The 24547-nt window shown below is 32.9% G+C and overlaps 2 protein-coding genes across 3 annotated transcripts; both read left to right on the top strand.

Annotated features, from left to right (window-relative positions):
- Positions 1–1459: 1459 nt before the first annotated feature.
- LOC143069150 (protein dispatched homolog 1-like) lies at positions 1460–13415 on the top strand. 2 transcript variants are annotated; one of them, XM_076243636.1, is made up of 11 exons: positions 1460–1537; positions 2903–3255; positions 3698–5280; positions 5955–6182; positions 6793–6918; positions 8166–8291; positions 9213–9345; positions 10067–10191; positions 10938–11015; positions 11609–11779; positions 12374–13415. In XM_076243636.1, the coding sequence occupies exons 2-11, from the start codon at positions 2940–2942 to the stop codon at positions 12800–12802; spliced, it is 3315 nt and encodes a 1104-aa protein (XP_076099751.1). In that variant the 5' UTR covers positions 1460–1537; positions 2903–2939; the 3' UTR covers positions 12803–13415. The 2 variants fall into 2 exon arrangements, with proteins under 2 accessions (XP_076099751.1, XP_076099752.1); XM_076243637.1 differs by having other exon boundaries at positions 1492–1537; positions 2862–3255.
- A 5687-nt stretch (positions 13416–19102) lies between these two features.
- On the top strand, positions 19103–20992 carry LOC143069151 (uncharacterized). Its single transcript, XM_076243638.1, has 2 exons — positions 19103–19413; positions 20774–20992. Exons 1-2 carry the CDS (start codon positions 19204–19206, stop codon positions 20867–20869), a joined length of 306 nt encoding a protein of 101 aa, XP_076099753.1. The 5' UTR covers positions 19103–19203; the 3' UTR covers positions 20870–20992.
- Positions 20993–24547: the final 3555 nt, after the last annotated feature.

The following is a 24547-nucleotide window of genomic DNA, read 5'->3' on the forward strand; positions in this document are numbered from 1 at the left end:
AAAAATTAATCAAGAATAACCTTTATTTTTTTATTTATATAATTGATATAAATCAAAACATCGTGTTATTTCTGATTAATTTTTCGAATTACTTTATTAAGGTGTTGAGAACCTTTGTTGACCCCATATTTTAAGTGTCTTTAAAAAGTACATAGTGAGCAGTGGTCGTTACATACAAACGTTCACCTAAATTGTCCCAGTCAATGGATGAATTTAATGTGTCAATCAATGGCCACAGCCACACTGTTTTGAATTTCATTCTAATCAATTTGTGTAGTTTACTTGCAGAAATTTTGATTATTGATTTTAATGTGCATACAAATAAAACAAGAATGTGTCCATAGTACACGGATGCCCCACTCGCACTATCATTTTACATGTTCACTGGACCGTGAAATTGGGGTCAATACTTTAATTTGGCATTAAAATTAGAAAGATCATATCATAGTTAACATGTGTACTAAGTTTCAAGTTGATTGGACTTCAACTTCATCAAAAACTACCTTGACCAAAAACTTTAACCTGAGCTTCACACTATCTTCTTCTTTGTTCAGTGGACCATGAAATTGGGATCAATACTTTAATTTGACATTAAAATTAGAAAGATCATATCAAAGTTAACATGTGTACTAAGTTTCAAATTGATTGGACTTCAACTTCATCAAAAACTACCTCGACCAAAAACTTTAACCTGAAGCGGGACGAACGAACGGACGAACGAACGGACGAACGGAGGCACAGACCAGAAAACATAATGCCCCTCTACTATCGTAGGTGGGGCATAAAAAAAAAGTGAAAAATTGGCTCTGACAACAGATCCTCCATAAACCGTAAATTTATTAAAAAAATATGATCGCAATGAATGGTCCACTCGGCAGAACTAACAAAAAATGTGCCTTAAACATCGGGACTTAACAAAGCGATGACTATATGCTTTTGATTTGTTTTCGAGAAATATTATAAAAGAAAAATGTGTATTGTTCCATATAACACATTGTACATATCAAAGCATGCAAGTAGTTCATGTAATGACTAATAACTATGTCTAAGATAGTCTTGTAGATCGTTGCACTTGGTCACATAGTTAAAACAGTTAAATTTAGATATCAAATCCGAAACACATCTTGTCGATACATTAGTCTCAATCACATGAATCGTCTTATATCCCTAACTTAACATATATATAATATACAGCATAATCATTTGCCTTCGGAAATGATTTTTCTCTCAAAGTAATACAAAAGCTAAATCTTTTGTAAAACGTTCAAGAAAAGAACTCGTGTCTTATACAATACTTAAACTAAGCCGCAAATTCGTCTTCAGACAGCATCGAATGAAGGCACCTATTATTTTGCAAGCTATATATAAAAATTGTTCGGATAATTTCAATACGATTTTGAACTTTTCATCGAATCGATTTAGTGCAATCAAGCAGAACTATTTGTTTACATCGTTGCTATAGGGTCGTCCAGAGAGCTTTTAATTTCTCTTGCGCCGGAAGTGGCATTCTATGCCAGGAAGAAAAATATCCATACAGGTAAATAATAAACGCAAAATCTTAGTGTAAGGCTGCATATTTCAAAAATTGGATAAAATACGTTACTTGCATACAAATTTAAATGAAAACGCCATATATCTGAGAAAAATCGATTGTCAGGTAGGCTAAATTGAGCGACGTTCAATACTTTAATATGTACCTTTCGTTTTTGCACTTTACCAGTTTAAGTAGTAATTTTTCAATACCACAAACCTACAATTGACTCCTCTGTACAGGATAGCAAACATTAATTACAATTAAGCTTAAAATACAGGCGTGATTTTAAAATTTAAATATTTCACAAAATAAAACAAGCGTGGACACAGATGAGTGTGGATAGTATGTTTGGATGTTTGACAGTGTCTTAATATGACAAAAGGGAGTTCTATGTTTTCCTATATGGTGTAATTATACTGTGTTGCACAATGGCAACCAACCTGAGCATTAGGAGTATTGTTTATTGAATATTTATTTTTTATGTTCAAGACGGGCATGGAAGAGACAGTAATTACATTAGTTGCCAAATGATTATGATATCTTTGATTTTGGATACATTTTGTAGATAGGAGAGCAACACATTATAGGTTCATTTTTTCATGTGTTTTTTTTCTAAAGGGAAGATGATATATAGATTTGATAACATGAAGCCTGTAATTCAATGGTTGTCGTTTGCTTGTGTGTTACATATTCACTTTTCGTTTATTTTTGTACATAAATAAGGCCGTTAGTTTTCTCGTTTGAATTGTTTTACATTGTCATTTTGGGCCTTTTATAGCTGATAATGGGTTATTGGCTTTGCTCATTGTTGATGGCTATATGATGACCTGTGGTTGTCACTTTCTGTGTCATGTTGGTCTCTTGTGGAGAATTGTCTCATTAGCAATCATACCACATCTTTTTTATATGTATTTGCTTACTATTTGTATGGTTCTATTTATATTATTTTGTGGTGGATCATCAGTATCATTAGTAAAATTTGTTGTTAAAATGTTCCTCAAATAAGAATACATTTATTGGTTTTTAGTAATGACAATGCCTGACATGATGCTTGGGGCTAGATGATCTAGGAAGTAAACCTTTGTGCTGATTTTTATCAATTCTTTGATAATATCTCCTCTAAATCCGGTCGAAGCAAAGAAAATTTTTGACCAATATGACAATGATTTTTCACAAAATAAAACAACAAATTTCACGGTTGATTTATTTATAATAACAAATTGTGTCATGGTAGTATCAAAAATGTACTTTAACTATATTGATTTAAATTCCAAAGTTATAAATATCGATATTACATCACTGATACTATTTTAATTTTTAATTAAAGTAAATTGATTTTTACTTGCACCTTTATGATCCTTTATGCAGAAATTGGTATGTGAAAAAATCATAGCAATAAAGTAAAATGGAAAGAAGATCAGAATTTGGGGTTTGCATAGAATCTGAACTTGAAAGAAACAGCCGAGTCTTAGACTCAGTGGAAGATGCACTAGAGAGACAAAACAGCATTGAGAGATGCATAGTTGAACATAGCGAAGAAAGTACAGGACAAATGTATGATAATGAGAGTCTGACACCAGCCAGTGATATTACTGACGAAGAAGACAAAATTACGTCGCCATTGAATAACAGGGAAAACAACAAAGTAAACCACAGTGCCACTCCACGATTTCTTCTAAAATACTGCCAGTTTATCGAAAAACACCTTTGTATTGCATTTGGTAAGTTTGTAAACATGATAAACAATCATCGAGATTCATCAGGTCATGTATGGACATTAGAAATTAAAAATCATCACAAAGTATATACTGTAGCGTTTCTATTTTTATTCACAGTCAGTGATTTCAGCGACTGCAATAAAACAAAAAATAATGTCCTTTTAAATAATGCAATGGAAGGATAATCTTTGAGAACATGTATTTAATATTTTAATGGCACACATAGACGATATTTATCATATGTTCATGCGAGCCATATCAGTCGTCATATCAGAATGAAATATACCCTGGTAATTATTTCAAAAGTGTCCATCGCCAAAAACTTTATGATTTGTCAAAACGTCCTAATCCTTGAAATTCAACCAATGATGTGACCTGTTACTTTAATTCGAAGTAAGAACAATGAAATTGTTTTAATAATTTTACTTTTTTTTTTCACTTGTAGCTGCTACAATAGGATTGCATACATCAATCGTGCTAACAACTATACTGCTGATAGTCAAAAGTTATAACGTCTTTCCCATAAGTTTCCAAGACTTGCCATTGGTTCTTTATAATGATACCTCGCATACACAAGATCTGGCATGGCGGTATGCAATGCACTACAAAAATAAAGTCATACATCCCATTTTTGGTGTTAAACCTCGAAAACAGCTTTCAGAAACACTCGAACTTATATTTGAAGGGGATGATATTTTCTCGGAGATAAATATGAAGTTACTTAATGAAACAGAATCAGAACTGTTCTATAGACAAGACTTTCAGGCCGAGTTTTGCTACCCTAGTGTTCAAAATGATTGCGAGAAATCCATATCAGTCCTTCGGCTCTTTGATGGCACGTATTCAGATGTTGACAGAGTCTTCAATTCAGGATCCTTCAAAAACGCATCTAGTATCATATGCAAAGCCGTCAAGAATAATAAAACCAGAGTGTTTCTCCTACCACTTTTGGAAAAGGGTTATGATCCTTGTGCTGTAAACCAGATTTCGTCAAGAACACGAATATTTATGTTATCTAGTTGGAAATCGAAGGAACATTATAATGAAAATAAATATCGTGAATATATGGTTTTGAAAATTCAAAAAGAAATAATAAGAATCCGAGACGAGATATTAGACGGACATATGTCCGTATATTATTATAGCATTAAGATGTATCTCTATGATGTGTATAATGAAGCATTTAGAAATATGAAATTAGCTATCGGTAGTTTTTTGTTTATTTACATATTCATGTGGTTCCAGACGAAGTCATTTTGCATAACATTTTTTGGAATACTGAGTATTTTCACGAGTTTTCTCTTAACAAATCTTATTTACAGGTTTGTTCTTCAGTATAGATATTTTGGATTTTTTCATATTATTTCTGTGTTTATAATTCTTGGAATTGGTGCGGATGATATCTTTATATTCTATGACACTTGGATACTATCAAAACATACCAGATATCCATCAAAAGCTCATCGTCTCGCAGATTGTTATTTGAAAGCAGCAAAAACGACATTTGTGACATCGCTTACAACCATGGCAGCGTTTCTTGTGAGTGCGCCTTCCCCGTTGATGCCCGTTGCTTCTTTCGGAATCTTTACTGGAATGCTCGTCGGTGTTAACTTTTTATTTGACCTCGCATGCTTTCCCATCGTTATTTTGTTTCATTCTGAGGTAATAACGCCATGTTTCGCTAGATTGGTTCCATTTTCAAGACAGACATTGTCGGTGAGAACAGAAAGTCAAGAGAGATTAATCACAGCACACCAAAACCGAATTTCTAGAGATAACAATGATGGCTCCCGAGATATGACTTATCACCAGCTGCAGCTACAAGATAAAGTGAACGAGGAAAATGAAACAGTACTTGACACAGTACAGCATATCGAACATAAGAATAAAGTAGTTTGGTTTTTGGAGAATAAATTCTACAAGTTTATGATTTGGAAACCAGTTAGAGTAGTAATACCTCTATTTTTCCTGGTGATTACTGCCCTTTTTACATACAGTGCTACAACTTTAGGTGCCGACAGTTCACAGGTAAGACCTTCATATTTTATTTTTTAGATTCCACAACGACAGAACAAAAAATGTCTTTTATTTTTTCATTGTCAAGTGCTAGATACATGTAAATCACTAAACATAAAATCTTTGGTTTACAATTTCCAGAACTTCGCATCTGACTCATAACATTTAAGTGTATTTCAATATTTTTAGCAGTGGTCGATATCACTGCTGTTGGAGTATTAGAGCCAAAATGGTATCATCACCTCAGTATAGTCAACGAGAAATGATGAGTTCTGCCATGTCTTGAAATAACTTTGGAATTTCCCAGTCATATAAAACCAAGCTTCTAATTTACAAGCAATAAATGTACATCCAATTATAGTTCTTCTTTCTATACAGTGCAGGGCTCCTCTGGAGCATTATCGCACAATTGGACTATGTGCAGTTAAAATCGAAGTCGTATAAGACAGATTGAAACAAGTTGGTACAATTAGAAGCTGTATGTGCGGATTTTCTCCTTGAAGGAGTTAAGAGAATCTGCCGCGGCCATGGTCTGTGGCAGGATTTCCAAAGTACTGTACCAGCAGGGTAGAGTACTGGTAGCTTCTGGTGGAGCAAGCTACTTGGTAAAATTTCTGTGTATGTCCCCTTGTTTTATTCTTTAAATTTCAGAATCTTAAAACAAATGCACTTTTATTCGCATCCAGGTTAAGGTTTACAGAGAATCCAACAACTATGCAAAAGCTATAGAGCGCCATTTCTCTGGGTTCCAACAAAACTATGATGACAGTTACAACAAACTTCATCTCACGTGGGGCATAAAGCCACAAAATTTGGCATCATGTGACTGGAAGTCAGGTGACTCTTGCACAGGACAATCTGAAATCGATGAACATTTTGATATGTCGTCATCTGAAGCACAAATCTCGCTCATGGTGAGTCTAGTATAATACTTGATAACAATTATCCATGTGAATTTCTAAAGTACCGGCTTTGGTAACTAAGATAATCAATTTTAGAATAAAATTATTACAGTTTATGGTTTGTTGATATTGTCCGCATCGGTGTTTCACGGTGCATGGAAGCTTTGCAATATGTGTCTTTTTTTTATTTCTTTACTATCAGAAAAGGTTAATTGCCTTTTCTTATAAATTTATTTTCAGAATCCAGAAAATTGGGTCCACTTTAACAGTACAATCATGTGATGTGTTCAATTCTTTATGCCGAAACATTGTGTGTGTGTTACTGTATTTTTCAAAACCTGTCTCAATGCACCCAAACATCGTAGTTGATTCTGCCGTTTAACTTTTTGATTCGAGCGTCAATGGAGAGTCGTATGTAGACGAAAACGAGCGGCTTGTGTACAAATCATAAACCTAGTATCTTTTGCAATTTGTTTAAACTGAGTTTTCTTATTGAATTATATTTTTTTTTTTTTTTTATTTGCTTGACATATATTGATAAAATATTCGATGGAAACCAGTTTCATTTATCTATTTGCTATAAATGTGAACTATTACCAGTGTTAGATTTGTTTTTTCTTAGAACTTGTGCCATCGATTAGAAAATTTTACAGATAAAGAAATATCATCATATGGAATAAAAAGAAACCCAGTGACTAACAAACCAGAAATTGCATGTTTCATGTCGGCTTTGTATAAATTTATACAGGTGAGAAAAAAACATGTGTTGACCTCTTGAAGTATAACCAATCAGTCTTGGTAAAAATAGTTCAAATATTGTGTATTTTTCTTTCTTTTCATTTCTAAAGTCGTATTTGACAAATATAAAATGTGATTGGCAATGGCTTTCGTTTCGCCATAAATTAAAACAAAATATGCTTTAAGTTGTTATATTTATAGATTTTCAAAATCGGCCTAAATTGTCTGGTGAAAGCGGATTATTGCATAATGAAGATGTATATTTCAAAGTAGATAGCTAATAGCATGTTTATCAAATTTCAGTTATCATTAGTATGTATTGTTTTTATACGCCCGTCAAAATTTTGACGGACGTATTATGGTATACAAATGTCCGGCGTCCGTCCGTCCGTCTGTCTATCCGTCGTCCACATGTCGCACCATAACTTGAGAAACGCTTATTCAAATTTCACGAAACTTAACATAGTTGTTTCTTATGATAATCAAACGATCTGTATACTTTTTGGCGAAAAAAAGATTTAAACTTTTTGAGTTACGGGACTTTATAACTAAAACCAGGGGGGTGTATTTTTCACATGTCGCGCTTCATTTCGAAAACGATTTCTGATTATTGCTTTAAACTTCCAACACTTCTTAATTATATTAATCCAAAAATCTGTATACTTTTTGGTGATGATTTTAAATTTTATTTTAGAGTTATTGTTTTTTTTTTGTTCTTTTTTTGGTATAAAAGGGGGGGGGGGTTCACATGTTGTGCCATATCTCATAAACGATTTATGGTTATTGCTTAAAACTTTACACACTTCTTAGTTATATTAATCTAAAGGTCGGTATACTTTTTGTGATGATTGCATAAAACTTCTCACGCAAGACGAAGGGCGTATAATGCGCTTGTGGCGCAGCTGTTAATTCAGAAATTGTTGAACATTTCCTAGCGGTATAATACTGTTACCTTTTAAATTATTGATTTTATTCACCCCTTTTTTCATTGATTTTGTATTTCAATTTTATTATAGATCTTTATTCGTTCAGTGGAAGTTCACTTGTGTGTATGTGTCTTTTGATTGAGTTAGGCTATTTCAATTGATATTTTATAGGCACTCATACCACATCTTCTTATATCTATATCATAAAAATATTTCCATAAAAATATTCACATTATCAATATTTAAAGTTATCATTTTTTCCCTCAAAATAATTAAATATCACGAAATAAAAGAAAGTAAGTATTTGTTATATATCTATTATTTATTTCAGAATACTGGTTATCTGGAAAATATTCCTTTTCCCTTTACCAAAGAATCTGTTGTTCCGTTTATGAAGAGGAATTTTCATATATACAACATATCAAGTATACCGGAAAATTTTGACAGATATTTTGAGGTAAGACGGAAGCTTCAAGCTCTACCGCCTACAACAGGAAAAGCATAACTTTTTTGTATAAACGTCCGTCCGTCCGCCTGTCCTGTATCAAATAAAATTTTAATTGTTGGAAGTTTGGTATTTAGATGTGTTCACATAAACTTGCACTTCACTACGTTTTGAAAATATTTTTCAAATTAATATTTTGATACAGAGGCGGTACTATGAAAGTGAAAAATATGATAGTACGAGCGCGACAGTGTGACACATGAACACAAAATATTCTTTAATTTCTATTTTTAGTTAATATGATTTATCCGTTATTTGCTAATTATTATTTCATACATTTCGGTTTTGAATTTAAGTGTATTTAAGTGTTTAGTGAAACATAACGCGGCATTGGTCGTTAAAACAATATTCTTCTCTAAACCTACTAAAACCTACTATTCAGCCAATGGAAGTTATTAACATTATCAACAGGGTTTGCAATCACCAAAACTGTTTAAGCTAATAAGTGCTACAAGTATACTACGAAAACATCGTTGATGAGTGACCCAACGTCGTTTGAAATTGATGACAATCATTATAAATGCAAGTTTGATCGATCCAGAATCTCTAACCCACCCCCGGACGGAAAAAAAATGACATGAGGGAAAATGTCAATAGGACACCGGCGAATGGTAAAAATAAATCGGAAAAGGTGCTGTTCAAATGTAAGTGTAGTCCTTTGTTCTGGTGTGACTTCTTGCAAAACAAGTTCTGTTATTAACCAAATAATTTACCAGAATTATGGTACTCAAGGATTTTTCTAGTGGCACAATTTTTTTCAATATTCTCTCGGACCTATGCATATATGTCATGCGAGCGATACCGGTTCCGGGAACTAAAGTTTAGTTTTATATTACTTATTGAAAAGTAAAAGAAATTTCATACAAATTGTAGATTCTTGTATCTTATTGGCTGAGTAATGGATATACACACACCCTAACTGAAGATTTTTTGACATACCATCGTCTCATTGGTGAGATGACAATACCAGGAGTAACACAACGTTTCAACAGATCGTCTTATATAGGTAACTACACTGATTTCTAATTTATTTCATCATTGAATTCGACTTTTTGTCATGTATGAGGATTGATTTGCCCCTCTGTATTTATCTTCTCCCTTTGTATGTGAAATGATATGTTTAACTAATCTGTTATTACATGAGCAACACGAAGAACGCTAGTTCTTGAGCAGAATCTGCTAACCTACCGGATAATCCGGTTTTTGGTGGGGTTCGTGTTGCTCAGTCTTCGAATTTCTATGTTCAGTGGCGGATCCAGAAATTTTCATAAGTGGGGGCTCACTGACTGACCTAAGAGGGGGCCCGTTCCAGTCACGCTTCAGTGATTCCCTATATAAGCAACCAATTTTTTTCCCCAAAAAGGGGGGTCCCGGGCCCCCTCCCCCTAAATCCGCCTCTGATGTTGTGTTTTGTGTACTGGTTGTTTGTTTTTTGGTAATTTCAGGATTCTTTACGACTTATGAGTTTGAATGTCCCTTTGGTATCTGGTTCCTCTCCTTTTTAAATCAAGTTTAACCACACGTGTTTTATATATGTATCCTGGTTATTTGCTATTACCCGGGGAGAATATGTTGAGAGTATAACTACCGGTCACAAGCTATTATATAGAACAAGGGTGTATAAACAAGTATAGCCAAAGAACGGTTGCTCGTGCTTTGCTCTTAGGGGATCAGATATTTTGAAAATAGAAATGAATAGATAAAATGATGTCTTCAATTTTTTTTAGGAACGTATGGAACAAAATTGAGAGTAGTTGCAATAGAAATTAACACAACATTTATGTTTCAAAACCTTGGATATCGAGAAGGCAAACCAATATATCATTTATGGGAAAAGTTTATACAGCAGGAGGTAAAATTATTTTATAATTGCATGTGTTACATGTAAACGAAATTTTTAATCGATAAGCGTTGCTTCTTGTTTATGACATAAACATAGTTTATGGTCCATGTTATTTATTTGATAAATATTTTATGTTCGTTTAAGTGAAACGAATTAGAACATAAATAACATATAAATACAGAAATTATAATCGAATAGCTTTAGTTTAATTGTGAATTTATCAACTAAATTGATTCATAAACCAATGCAACTGAAATTTCTCAGTCGAATCAATAGAGCTTGCTCAAGTATTCATGTAATCTTGTACATAATCAAATTAAAAAATTCCAAAAAACGGTAAAATAATTTTGCTTACCTAAATACATGACCACTTTTACAGTACCTCTTCTAGAATTAGATGGAAACAAGAATGCGTCCATAGTACATGGATGCCCCATCCGCACTATCATTTTCTATATTCAGTGGACCGTGAAAATAGGGTAAAATCACTAATTTGGCATTCAAATTAGAACGAGCATATCATAGGTATCATGTGTACTAAGTTTCAAGTTGATTGGGTTTCATCAAAAACTGCCTCGACCAACAACTTTAAATTGAAAAATTTAACCTGAAGCGTGACAGACGAACGAACGGACAGACCAGAAAACATAATATCCATAAAATGGGGCATAAAAGAGACAAATTCGAAATCAGTCAACACCCTATAGGTTTTATTTAGATAATGTACATATAAATTTAAAATATTTTGAAAATAGGTATCAAAGATGCCAAGTTCTATGAAAAGTGGCTTCCAATCTACTCAAGAATCGTGGCACTGGATAAAAATTCAAGAGGTATGAATATATACAAGTTAAACTTAAAGCATTACACAATGGTATAACTAAAGTTGTATCGTGATGTTGTTTCTTTGGAAAAGCCAAAAAAGGCCATGTAAAATCAAGTATTAATGATTATTACTGTGAACCAAAAAGCACACGTGACTGTGGTTTTAACTGAAAGAAAATGTAATAACAGTTGGTAGGATGGACTGTTTATTTATATCTTCATTCCGATTTGGACAGTAAACATAACAAATTCAAATTTTAACAAGATCTAACAAAACAGCAGATGTCCACAACAACGACAACGTACATACTGATGTCTAATTGGCAATCTAACCATTCAGTCAAAATTAAATTTTGGGGAATCTGAAATATGACAGTGTATAGAAACCATTCGCAAAACCTTATTGCGTCATTGTGTCTTAAAATGAATGTGAACATTATTTTCAATTTGGTTAGTACGAACTTCATGATAAATCTACACTACCATATAACAGTGAAAGAAAACAATTTATCACTTCCCTCGTTTCAGAATGCGCTCGTATTGTTTGCAATATAAATCAGTGCTGCACAATGGGATTACATCTTCACTTTTCTTATTTCAGACTCTTGTGAAATCTGCAGTTAGAGGTGTTGTCATTGGAATATCATTAGCATTTCCAATTTTGACTATTACGACATTGAATGTGGTGATTGGTTTCCTTGCTACCATTTGTATTACTATGATAACCGTGGTTGTGGTTGGTTTGATACCTTTGATTGGATGGAAACTAGGGGTAAGTTGATGATTAAGAAGGTATGGTTCGGCCTTGTGATTGAACAAAAAACGTAATGTTGAATATCGTTAGATGATCACTACGCGACGTTCTGTCGAAATTTGTTTACCAATTATAATTACCTTGCGTAAAATTGGTGTTTATTACAAAAAAATGACAAAAGGAGATCTGTTTCGGTTCTTGACTTTCAAATATTCGGGTGTGAGCGTCCTGGTGAAGGTAAATCAAGAAAAGCGCGTTGGACGCATGAAATAAATAAAGTGTTGTTTTCAAATTTTACTGCGCCAAGTGGATACTGCTGCTGGTGAACTGTAAACAGTTTATATTCCCGATGGTATCATCAGCTCATGGAACTGTCACTATTTATAACAAATCTTGGTATCAAACATTGCTTAAATTGACTGTTTATAACCTCACTCAGGCAAAGTTGACCTAACATGGATTGGGTATATTAGTATTCTGCTTTATGCAATCTTGATGAAGGTACATCCAGGAAAGCCCTTTGGATGTTTGTCATTTATATATAGTTTTCACATTGTTTTCATTTATTTAGAAAGTTGACCTGGTTAATTTATGTTTTATATTCTTTTTCAGGTTTTGGAATCGATTAATCTGAGTTTAATCGTAGGACTTTCAGTTGATTATGTGGTGCATTTTGCAGAGGCCTACAGAACCTCACCATATACCCACCGTAAAGGTCGCGTAAAGAGCATGTTAGAAGCCATGGGCCTGTCTGTATTATCAGGGGCGATAACAACCTTTGTTGCTGCTGTTTTCATGCTGTTTGCTGAAATTCAATTTTCATATCAATTTGGAATATTTGTGATGTGCACAATCGGAACTTCTTTTCTGTTTTCGTTCCTGTTATTTCCGGCATTTATGGCATCATGGGGACCAGAGGGAAATACTGGGTCAATTCCAGCAATCATTAAAGCGATGAAATTGAAGTGTCAAAGGACACAGGAATATACGAGAGTGAATTGCGATGAAACGTACGATTCAGACATTGAACTATTGAGTTAATGGCAGAGATACATGCGATTCAGACATTGAACTGTTGCGGTTAATGTAGAGATTCGTACTATTCAGGTATTGACTCGTGACTATTGAGTTAATGGCAACTTGAAAGAACGTAAGGTTCAGACATCGAACTTTTGAGATAATTGCTATAATATAAATTCAGACATTGAACTGATACATATGATTCGGACATTGAACATTTGAGAATTGCGATGGTACGTTCGATTCAGACATTGAGATTGGGATAATTGCGATGATACATATGCGACTGAGACATTTGCGATGATCATGTAATGTGCGATTTAGAATTGAACTGTTGGGATAACTGCAATGATATAAACGATTCAGGCATCGAACTATCGAGATAATTGCGATGAAACGTGAGATTCAGGCATATAATTATTGTGATGATACGTACAGTTTAGACTTTTAAACTATAATAATTTGAGAGTATTGCGATGACACATACGATTTGGACATTGAACTATTGATACGTAGAATTCAGACATTGAACTTTTGAGTTATTTGTGATGATACTTGCGATGATTCAGACCTTAAATTATTTGTACTATTGTGACGATGCGTACGATTCAACCATTAAACTGTTGATATTGTTGCGATGATTAATACATGTACAATTCAATCATTGAACTATTTTTGAAATAAGGACATGATAAATCATAAATTTTTTGCGACCTTTTTCTCGTTCAACTTTGTTTATTTTAGTTAATTCTGAATTGTTTAGGAACACAATTTATCATGATTAGTCTATAATAACTATTTTGTTGTGATGTTTTCGTTATTATTTTTAATAATAAGATATAATAGTTTATGAAAAATTGATTTTGTCAAGGACCGAAATGTTAACTTGACATTCCAATCTGGAGACTTCCGACGGTCTAAGACAGTGGCGGATCTGGAAATTTTCATAAGTGGGGGCCCACTGACTGCTCTAAGAGGGGGCCCGCTTCAGTCACGCTTCAGTGATTCCCTATATAAGCAACCAATTTTTTTCTCTAAATCCGCCTCTGTAAGAATGATATGCCGTTGTTGTCTGATTGTTTGGAATAAAACACTTATTCGAGTTTGCAATTATCGATTTAACAGAAACATTAAATCATTAGAAATAATTATACGAGATTTTCTCATTTGTAATTTGAGAGATTTATAAAAATTTAACCAGTGAAATAAATGTTTAATAAATGTAAACATGTCAATACAATATTTGGACTATTATGAAATGAATAAACTATAAAAGAGGGTCTGGTTGTGGTCTCTCAATTCTTTAAAAAAAAAATAGCCATTTTTTTCTAATCTTTGCATTGTTATCCCATTATTTTCATTCTTATTTTAACACACTCATTATGTTCTATAATTCTTTATTTTTTGTGACTATTTTTCTCTATTCTTTTTGTTTTGGTGGGGAACATTATTCTGTTGTATTGGACCATTATTCTCCTTTGATATGTAAACCCCATCTTTCTGCTTCACAAAAAAAGAATTTATGTAACTAAATATCAAAAGGCGATTATTTTTTTCTTGACATTTATGTCTAGATTTTTAGGATAATCTTTGTATAAGAAGGAGAACAATCTTGTCAATAAGTATATAATCATACTTATAGAGGACTTAAACATTGTCTTATGTCTGACAAGGTGCATTCAATTATGGCAAAATTTTCATAAGCTGCAATTAAAAAAAAGTTCCTTGGATAATCCATGAAAAAAGAATCTCTAATGTTTAATAGAGGACCTGGTCATTGCATATTCTTGTTTGAATTGTTTTACATTGTCATTTCAGGGCCTTTTATTGCTCAGACACCGATGTCGATGTATGAGTCATGAGTTACTGCAAGCTCTTAAATATGTATTCTCAATAAACAGATGAATTAAGTATATTGAGCAAAATCTAGAATTTTCAAACTGAACTCGCCGTCTCGTAAAATGTTAAAGACTCCGTGTGTTACTGAGATGACGGCTCTAATCAAATTAGAGGTATAGTCTAGAAAGGAAGCGGGTAAAGCTGTATCTGTGGTTTATTTGATCTCTTGTTTAATGAGATATATAAATGAAACTTAATCCAAAATGTTTAGAAATCTGTGAATTGAAAGAAAATCATCAATATACATGTATATACAAATACGAATACGAAAGTGTTTTTGTGTTTTGGTTGTTCGGTTCACTTATAACAATACCGTGAAATATAAGCTCTTGAGAGGTTTTTTTCCGAATATGAAATAACATAAACAACATTAAAACGCACAACATGCAGGCAAGATATATAAGAAGCAAATGTTTTAAATGAATATAAACAGCAAAGGCATATTGAAATATATGCATTGACTAAAAATACAATAACTGAAACACAACTAAAATGTAAGCACAAATGAAAATATACCAGACATGCAAAATTTAAGGCATAATAACATTTAGGGCAATTTCTACAGTATGAAAAACCTATATGCAGAACAACAGCATTTTGAACCATTCCAGGATTGTACGCATAGAGAAAAACTGTTTTCAGTCCTGAAATGGTCAGGTATGCTGTATTTGAAACTACTGAATGATCTAACTTCTTGTTCTTAAACTCTGACTCGTGAGCAAATAAGAAAAGGTCTGTCAGAGTGGTGCATAGTTATAAGTATTTATAGGAATGCGGCCAACAAACTACTGGAAGGCTTCACCTCCAAATTTCACAAATATGTTAATTGTCAATGAGAAACTACAGCGTTGATACTGATAACTTTTTTTTCGGTGTAGCATGTTTATTTTTCGGACTCATCTTTAACAAAATATGCCAAATTATATCACAAAACAATCAATTTTCTGCGTTTGTCACCATTTTTATGGAAAAAGCACTGGGTTATTCCTTTTCAGGAAGGATTTGTTTGCAGGAAAAGAACCATAGAAACACAAAATAAAGTTGTCAGAAAACCGTATCGTTTTTCCTTCATCCGGCAAATTTTCTGTGACACAGCAAGATGGCAAAACTTATCAAAAAGACACTATGCAGGCTTATAATTTGTCACGCCATACGGACACATAAACAAAGCATTGGTAAACATAGGAAATACTGAATGCAACGGGATAGGCCGAATCTGGACCGTTACAATCAAAGCATCATTTGCTAGCACTATAAAACACCACAAAGCAATTTCTCAATATTTTTCTTAAGTACCAACAAGAATTTTTAAAACAAAACCCTGCAGTTTCAGTCAATATATCGTGAGTGTGAGAAACACGACGGGTGCCACATGTGGAGCAGCTAATCCTCTCGGAACATCATGAATCAGCCCCGGTTTTTAGTTTTGTTTCTTGCGTTTTTTGTATCGTTGTTTTTCATATACAGGGAAGAGCAGCTATGATCGTTTGTAAAGACCGTGACTATAGGCGTACGAGTAGTGTCACCTCCATGATGAAGGACCTTGGATGGAAACCTCTTGTTGAAAGATGACGAAAACTACGTCTGGTATTACTGTACAAAATAGTCAGCGGAACGACCTGATATAGCCATCACCACTGAACATCACATCGAATTTAATACAAGACCAACCAGAACTTCAAACGTCAAACAAATAAAACTTTTATCAGCAAATACTGACATTTATACATAAACATTCTTTTTTAAAACAAACTATCACTGATTGTCCTTACTACCAAAATAAAATACTGCAGTGAACCAGGTCATATAAAATTTATGGGTATACTCCCGGCTTCCTCAGTATTCTTTGATACTTCGTATCAAGTTCAAATTGGGACTGATGGCATCATGGATGATGATGCATAGAATAGGTCCCAGATTCAACACAATATTATAGCTGTTTTTTTTTAAAGGAGTTGTCAATTTCCTTTTCTATTATATTCATGTGTTATGGTAAAGAAAATTAATCACCGCCTTCACTTACTAGATTTGATTTGGTTCAACGTAATTTGTACGATGTTTTACGTTTGCAGGTAAGATTCAAAACAAACCAGACATAGCTATATAATATAGTTAATTGCTATCTCAGTTTGCTATTAATAAGTATTGCAATGTTCATTGTTATTAAATGTAATATCAGTATTTAGTTCAAATATAATCTTAAATCAATCCTAATTCTATCTTATTTTTGAGAAATAGTTTTACCCATTCAAATGTGCCGTCATTTTTTGTGTGTTGTTTTAGAATTTCAAATGTGACGTCATTTTGTGTGCCTTTTCACCACTTCGTATGTGACGTCACTTTTTTTCACTTTTTGCGTTGAGGCCTTGACTAAGTCGGGTGTGTCTATTTTTTGTGTTGGTTTATGTAATGTATCCGGGTTTTTTTCTGTACTTAGTTAATACTTCAGTTTTATCATGCAGGGCCGTAACTAGGGTTTGAATTCAGGGGAGGCAGGGGTTTGGAGGCCGCCTACTGAGGCCCTCAAGATACGGGGTAGGGGGATGCGCCCCGCCCCCCCCCCCCGCCGATTTTTCTCTCTCAGTAAAATGGGTAAAATGACCCTTTTCCTTACTTTAGGAAACATCAGTATTGCTTGAAACTTGAAGCAATTTTTATGCAAAAACAAGCTTAGGTTGCTGTTTGGGGTGTGCGAAGGCTTCGTCCTGAAGGCCGTACTTTAGACTATAATTATTAACATTAAATACATCGTGACCGCGGATTTTTTTGGTTTTCTCTCAATAAAATCAGTGGCTAAAAATGACCCGTTTTCCTTCGATTTCCATCAGTATTGCTGGATCCTGGAAGCAATTTTTATGCAAACAATTATTATATTTAAAGATTATTTTGTTAGAAATCAAACTGGTAAGTTAAAAAAAAAACATATAAAGCAAGATCATAGAACGTAAGATATTCTTTTTATCGAGGACCTTGAATTTCAATATTGTTGAAAGCTGAACAGACATGTATATATAACTACAACCAGATATTATTTCTATACTAGTATATACTTAGTATAGAAAGTCCCTGCTACAACGAATGGGAGTGTTAAACTACTGAGGCATTGACCATAAGGATATTGTTGTTCTCGTACGATCGACAGACGTTAAAAAAATATTCCAACAGCAGCCGGTAACGAATTTCCGATATCATAAAAGATTCACAATACAAAAGGAACTTACTTACGTTATACGTCCTTGCTGAAACGTTTCATTATCGATCAAAAGTCCGGAAAATGACATATATCACACATCATGATAACACTGTTAAAACTATGGTAAAACTGTAAACTTGTGTTGTTTATAATATAAATTCAAGTTCTTCGTGTACATACTTGACATATTGTCAATATATCATTTTATTACTTAAAAAAATATTTGGTGTAGAAAATTCAGGCGAGGCAGTTGCCTCCCCTGCCTCATAGGTAGTTACGGCCCTGTCATGTATATCTTTTATATTCATTTGATAAAATTTACTGTTTGCAATAGCATTAATTGTTCTAAATAATAAGGATGTTCTTATCCCAAGCAGAAAACCCTAGCCGTATTGGCACAACCTTTTTGAACTTTTGATCCTCAGTGCTGTACAACTTTGTACTTGTTTTGACTTTCGAACTTTTATATCTGGGCGTCACTGGTAAGTCTTGTGTGGACGAGGCGTGCTTCTGACGTATTGAGTTTTAAACCTGGTGCCCTTTGTTACTATTATTCATGTGTTTCTTTGTCTAATATGTTCTCCTATTTATTTGTATTGTAGTCCTGTAATGTTATGTTGTCATTTTAATGTTATATTTAACATTGCCATTAAAGCGGGAGGTTTGGCATGCCACAAAACCAGGTTCAACCCACCATTTTTTTCTTTAAAAAGTGTCCTGTACCAAGTCAGGAATATGGCCATTGTTAAATTATAGTTCGTTTCTGTGTGTGTTACATTTTAACGTTGTGTCGTTTGTTTTCTCTTATATTTGAGTGTGAATTCACATTACTATATAAGACGTGTCACGGTACTTTTCTATCCCAAATTCATGCATTTGGTTTTGATGTTATATTTGTTATTCTCATCGGATTTTGTCTAATGCTAAGTCCGTTTCTGTGTATGTCACATTTTAATGTTGTGTCGTTGTTCTCTTATATTTAATGCGTTTCCCTCAGTTTTACGGTTTGTTACCCCGATTTTTGTTTTTTGTCCATCGATTTACGAGTTTTGAACAGCGGTATACTACTGTTGCCTTTATTTAGTATAAACTTAGCGATTTCTTTTTGATATTTGTTTTTTTTTCAAGAAAAGTTCAGAAAAACGAACCGATATTGTCGGTCAAAATTTCGAAGAAAATCCGGAACTTAGTCCGGTACGATTTTTCATTTTGATAACAACCCATGAGCATTTTATCGTACCCAAGCAGGTGCCATGACGATTGTAAACAATATGGTGGTTTAAACTATTTTTGCTTGAGACGTGAACTTTAAACAGATTAACTGATAATAATGGCAGATCAAGAAAAGATACTTCAGGCTGCAAAGGCAGAAATAGAATCTGCCATGAACAAAGCTTTCGAAAACGTGGCTGGTAGTAATGCTGCAGAGACGGAGGAATCATCAGAAGAAAAACCAAAAGATTACGTTGAACCGATCCAAGATCCTTATGGAAAAGCAATCAAATATCTAGAAAAGCATAATGTCATGCAACTTTTTCAGGTAACTAGACAAGTTTTAAGAATATAGATCACCCAATAAGTTTGCAGTAGCCATGCACTGCCATACATACATTTAATTTTTGCAAGTTCCTTGAAAACAATTTGGCGGTTGTAATTATTAAAAAATTAGATAACTATATCTATTAATTGCGTACAACATATTGCTAAACATTTGTTGACTGCTCATGAGATTGAACAAAGCGTCATGTTTTTGTATTCCTGAAGTTAGATTTATAATTCACCTTATTGCAATATGAAAAGAGTGGGTCTTTTCACCACCGAACACCACCGAACACCTGAAAAACCACCAACCACTAAGAAAAACTTTGATATTATACAATAAAACGATAAAATAAATTAAATTACATATAATTTAATCAATTTTTCGATTTTTATGGGCATCATTTTTATGTTAAAATCGAAAATCAATATAAGAAAAAACGGATTCATCACTTTCCGGATTACATTGTGTGTGTTATGAAATTCAAATATATTCATAATTAGTAATCAGTTCAAGTATCCTGGATCTCTGTTCATTGGTTAGATTTTGATATTTTGCTCTTTTATTATTATTGGTACAACTATTAGAGAATTATAGAAGAGTTAGAAGAAGAAAAAATGGAAAAAAAGTATATTTGAGGTGTCCATGAGGGTCAGCGGAGTTCAAAAAGTGGGGTGTTATAAGACTCTTCCTTTCTGTTTTCTGTAGATATTTGGACTTTAAATCTTCTGATTTGTTGAATTAATAACTTGAATATTATATTTAATTCACATTGATAACAATAAAAGACAAAATAATAAACTTTTGGGGTGTTCGGTGGTGTTTGGCGGTGTTCGGTGGTGAAAAGACCTACCGATATGAAAATATGTCCTCTTGACAGAGAATCTTTTCCCCCTTATACTTTTGACGTCATACAACAATCACCTAATCTTTTCCATTGTGGCATCAGATATTTTCTACAATGACGTCAAAATTTTACGGGAATTTTTGTGATGTCCAGTAATGGTGGTCAAATATTATAGCGATAAGGTGTATATATACTTTAAAGCTAAAACTATTGGACTTGAGTTTTTTACCACTGAGAAACACAAAACAAATACATAATATAAAATAGTCACATTAAGAAATCTTGTCACCATATCATCTCTAACTTGCCTAAGAATTATAAAATAAAGTGTCATGAAAAAGTACATACAGGTGCAGATCCAGGCCCCTTGTCCCCCTTAACCCATCTTTGATATCCATGATGATGATGGAATTTTTTACGACCTAGACTCGTTATACAGCCGTTGCACGGTCAGCTTGATATCCATGTACATGTACATTGTACTGTAAGTGTTTCATCTTTTTGTACTTGTAGGCCTTAACAGCTAGTATTGTATACAACAAACCAGAAGACCCCCTGCAGACAATGATGAAAGAAATAGAAACAATGAAGAAACAAGCAGGTCAATAGACATTCATATGGAGAAGTTGTGTGTGTGAAGTGCAATCTGTTTTACAAGAGATTTATACCGCTGTCCTTCAGTTGTTGTATTTGTTCAATATACCATGTTGTTTGCATAATAATCATTGAAATTTTGAATGTATAATTGAACAGTATTATGTAAATGAAAATTACTGCCTTATTTGTATATACTGTATGAGAGTATAGAGTTGATTGTAATTTTTATATATTGACAATCAAACATACTGATTTGAGACTAGAGTGACTTTTTAAGATACATAATATCTATGAATATTTTTATGAATAGTGTATTCATTTAAACTAATTACAATTTTTTTTATTACAAAATATTAAACAAATTTAACTGCTATAGCTTATTCCATGAACTATTAAAACATGCCAAAATTGAAAATCCTTTTTTTTTTTAATTATGCATTTATACTTAAACTGTTTTGCATTTTCTCTTAAGATTGTGTTTTTAAATTTACAAGTGTTGACAAGTGAATTTTGCTGGTTTGTTAAACTGGTCACACATCATTTTACATAATTGTCCAGGTACTCAGAGCTTCTGATTACTACATTAATAAAATAATTAAATTAATCTGGTGAAAATACTGTCCTATTTTATGTTGCCACAGAAACCTTGCCTAAAGAGAAATTAACAGAGTAAACAGAAATCAGAAACAAATCCTGTTGAATATTAAATTATGTGAAGCAAAATCTGTGATATAGTAGAAATTAGTTTTATATTTTATAATCAGCCTTCTAAGTACCCATGCTTAAAAAAAATACACTGGAAGCAGACACTTTTTGAAAATAATTTTTATTTGAAGAGAAACAGAATTTCTTTTTACCTTCAAACTTATACTATTTAAAATTTCAGTTTTAAGTAGTGAAATATGTCTCACACCATGATAAGAATAATATATGCAAAAATATTTCAAACTCTTTAGCCATAACATCAGTGGTGCATACTAGAGATGCGATATAGTGGGTGAAATCCTAGCTTTTTTATAATTAAAAAAAAATCATAAAAATTTACAAAATTAAGGGCCTATTCAATAGGGATTACCTTGGATACCCCCTGTGTCAAACACTGACATAATTCAAATCAGACGCACTTAATTGTTTTTAGACTTATAAAATAAATGAAGGGGCTTACTGGGCTGAGTACAATATAGAAAATTATATATAATTGTGATTTATTTTTGTACATAGTTGATCCTATTTAAGCATACAGATGTGCCAATGTTGTAATGTTGTAAAATTTGTTATTTTTTATATTGTATATAGTTTGTGTGTATTTGAATATGATTTATACACATTTGTAAGTTGTTGATTGACATCAATCTATAGAATAAAATGATATTTTAAACAGATATTATTTTTATTTCCTTTAAAAAATGAAGAGAGAATACATTTCAATGCATCCAAAAGTTTTAAGGTTGCAGTGGCGGATCCAGCCATTTTAAAAAGGGGGGTTCCCAACCCAGAGTAAAGGGGGGGTTCCAACTATATGCTCCCATTCAAATGCATTGATCGGCCAAAAAAAAGGGGGGGTTCCAACCCCCGGAACCCCCCCCCTGGATCCGCCACTGGGTTGAATTCATATATGAGAGTTGTAGAGATGTCTTTATGGATGATGGAATGGCATAAAAGGAGAAATTTATAATGATTGGATTACATATTTCATGCTTGAAATGTACAACTTTAACTTATGGCACCAAACACCATTGAAAATTGGTTCTTATGCATGAAGAAAAAAAACAAAACAATTTGCCAAAAAATAAATATGTATGACCCTTTTATTTTCTCCACACAAAAAGCATGACAAATGAACAATTATTTATGTACAAGAAAAAAGAACACAAATCATTTCATTTGAATAAGATATGCATTAAGGTTTATTTCCTCTGTCCTGAAAATAGGTCATTCATTGATCACCATTACACAAAACTACATAGCTGATGTATTTGTATTTATTTACAAAGTTGCTAGCTGATTCTGGTGAAATTTCATTTTGAGGATTAATTTGTTTTTCTGAAATAATTAGTTCTACTTTGTTGTAACGTTGCTAAAAATTAACATAGTTAATATTAAGGAGGCTCGAGGGTATAAAAATTTCGGAAAAAAAATAAACATTTTTTTTTCATTACAAATTTTATTTATTACCTTTATTAGTTGTTACTTTATCATATGGTACAAAAATCATTCAAAAAAATCAATTCGTGTTGGCCACAGTTGACTTTTAAAATGTATATATCATTGAAAAAGCTCCAAATTATCTCCCTTTGGTGCAAAAATGCCATTTTTTGGCATACAAATTGAATTATCTTTTTGAACTCATTGATGACCTATATTTTTTATTATAATTTTCAAATAAGCTGTACTTAAACTAAACTATTGTAAAATTTGAGCGATTTCTGTAATTTAGTTCTTTTTTTATTTCGATATTACCTCTATTTCTCCTATTAGTTCAACAGAAAAAAAGTACCTTTACAAAAATGTATGCTTCTTTCGAAGTCAGATTGTGAGCGTAAATGAACGGTGACTCCATTTTTTTATTTCATTTTTCTAATAAGTATAAGATAAAGTTCATTTATAGAAAAATATAGCAAAATCCTATATTAAAATAAAATTTTGATTTAGACCCGCTAGCCCCCTTAAATGAGTTTTTTGAATCCTGCACTTGGGAGTTGGAAGGTGTGTTAAATTCTGGTCTTATTTGAAAAGGATTGCCAGTTTTCCTACCAAGTTCTCTGGCTTCTTCCACCAATAAGAACTGGCTGCTACAATAAACACCAAAAGTGTTTGAAGTGAGGTAAAAACACCAACATTCAAATAATCTAATATAAAACTGAAATATAGATTCAACTGTTTGAAGATTTCAATTGTTTTCAATTTTCCATTTATATAATGCAGTAGTCAGAAATCCAACTGATGGGTTGCTCTCCTCAAGTGCTGCGTTTGATCTAAAAATTTGTAGTTACTGCTATTCTGCCAAGCTGAAGGAGATAGCATTTAGTTGTAAAAGCTTCTAATGGTTAAATAACTTGGATTCATGATAAAGTGTTGGAGTAGGGTGGCAGCATCTAATATGTATATCTTCTTTGAGAAACAGGCGGAGTCCATTAAGCCATTTTTGCTTGCCCTTATAAAGCACCTGAGCTCATCCATAGTTTTTAAAAGGATTCATGTTGCTCTGTCTTAGTTTTCAATATTGTGTTTTAAAGACTTGTGTTCATTTTTTCTAGCCATTAAATTGTATGTTTGTTTTCGACTTTTGTGTTTGAATATCCTATTGGTATTTCTCACTCTTAAACCAAATGTCATTTTTTCAAGATAAAAGTAAAATCAATATTGAAGGAGTAAACAGTAACTTACAATTGCTCTTGAACAACTATCAAGATTCCCTAGTGAGTTATTGAACCAAGGTTTTTTATGTTATTTTTGAAGTTATCCCTTGGAAAGTTTACTAACATGACAAGGGTTTGGTTGACATTAATTGAAATCTATGCTCCCATTGTTATAGCAATAATTGTGATATCACTTCACTAAATGTACCATATCACCAGATTTTTTTTTGCTTCGAGCAACAAAAAAGATGCAACTAATAATGTAGGAACTGCTAAAAACTGTTCAGGAGCATTTGAGTGTGTCCATGGTTTTGTAGTAGGTTTCATATTG

The sequence above is a fragment of the Mytilus galloprovincialis genome, chromosome 3, assembly GCF_965363235.1.
Source record: "Mytilus galloprovincialis chromosome 3, xbMytGall1.hap1.1, whole genome shotgun sequence".
NCBI classification, from domain to species: Eukaryota; Metazoa; Mollusca; class Bivalvia; order Mytilida; family Mytilidae; genus Mytilus; species Mytilus galloprovincialis.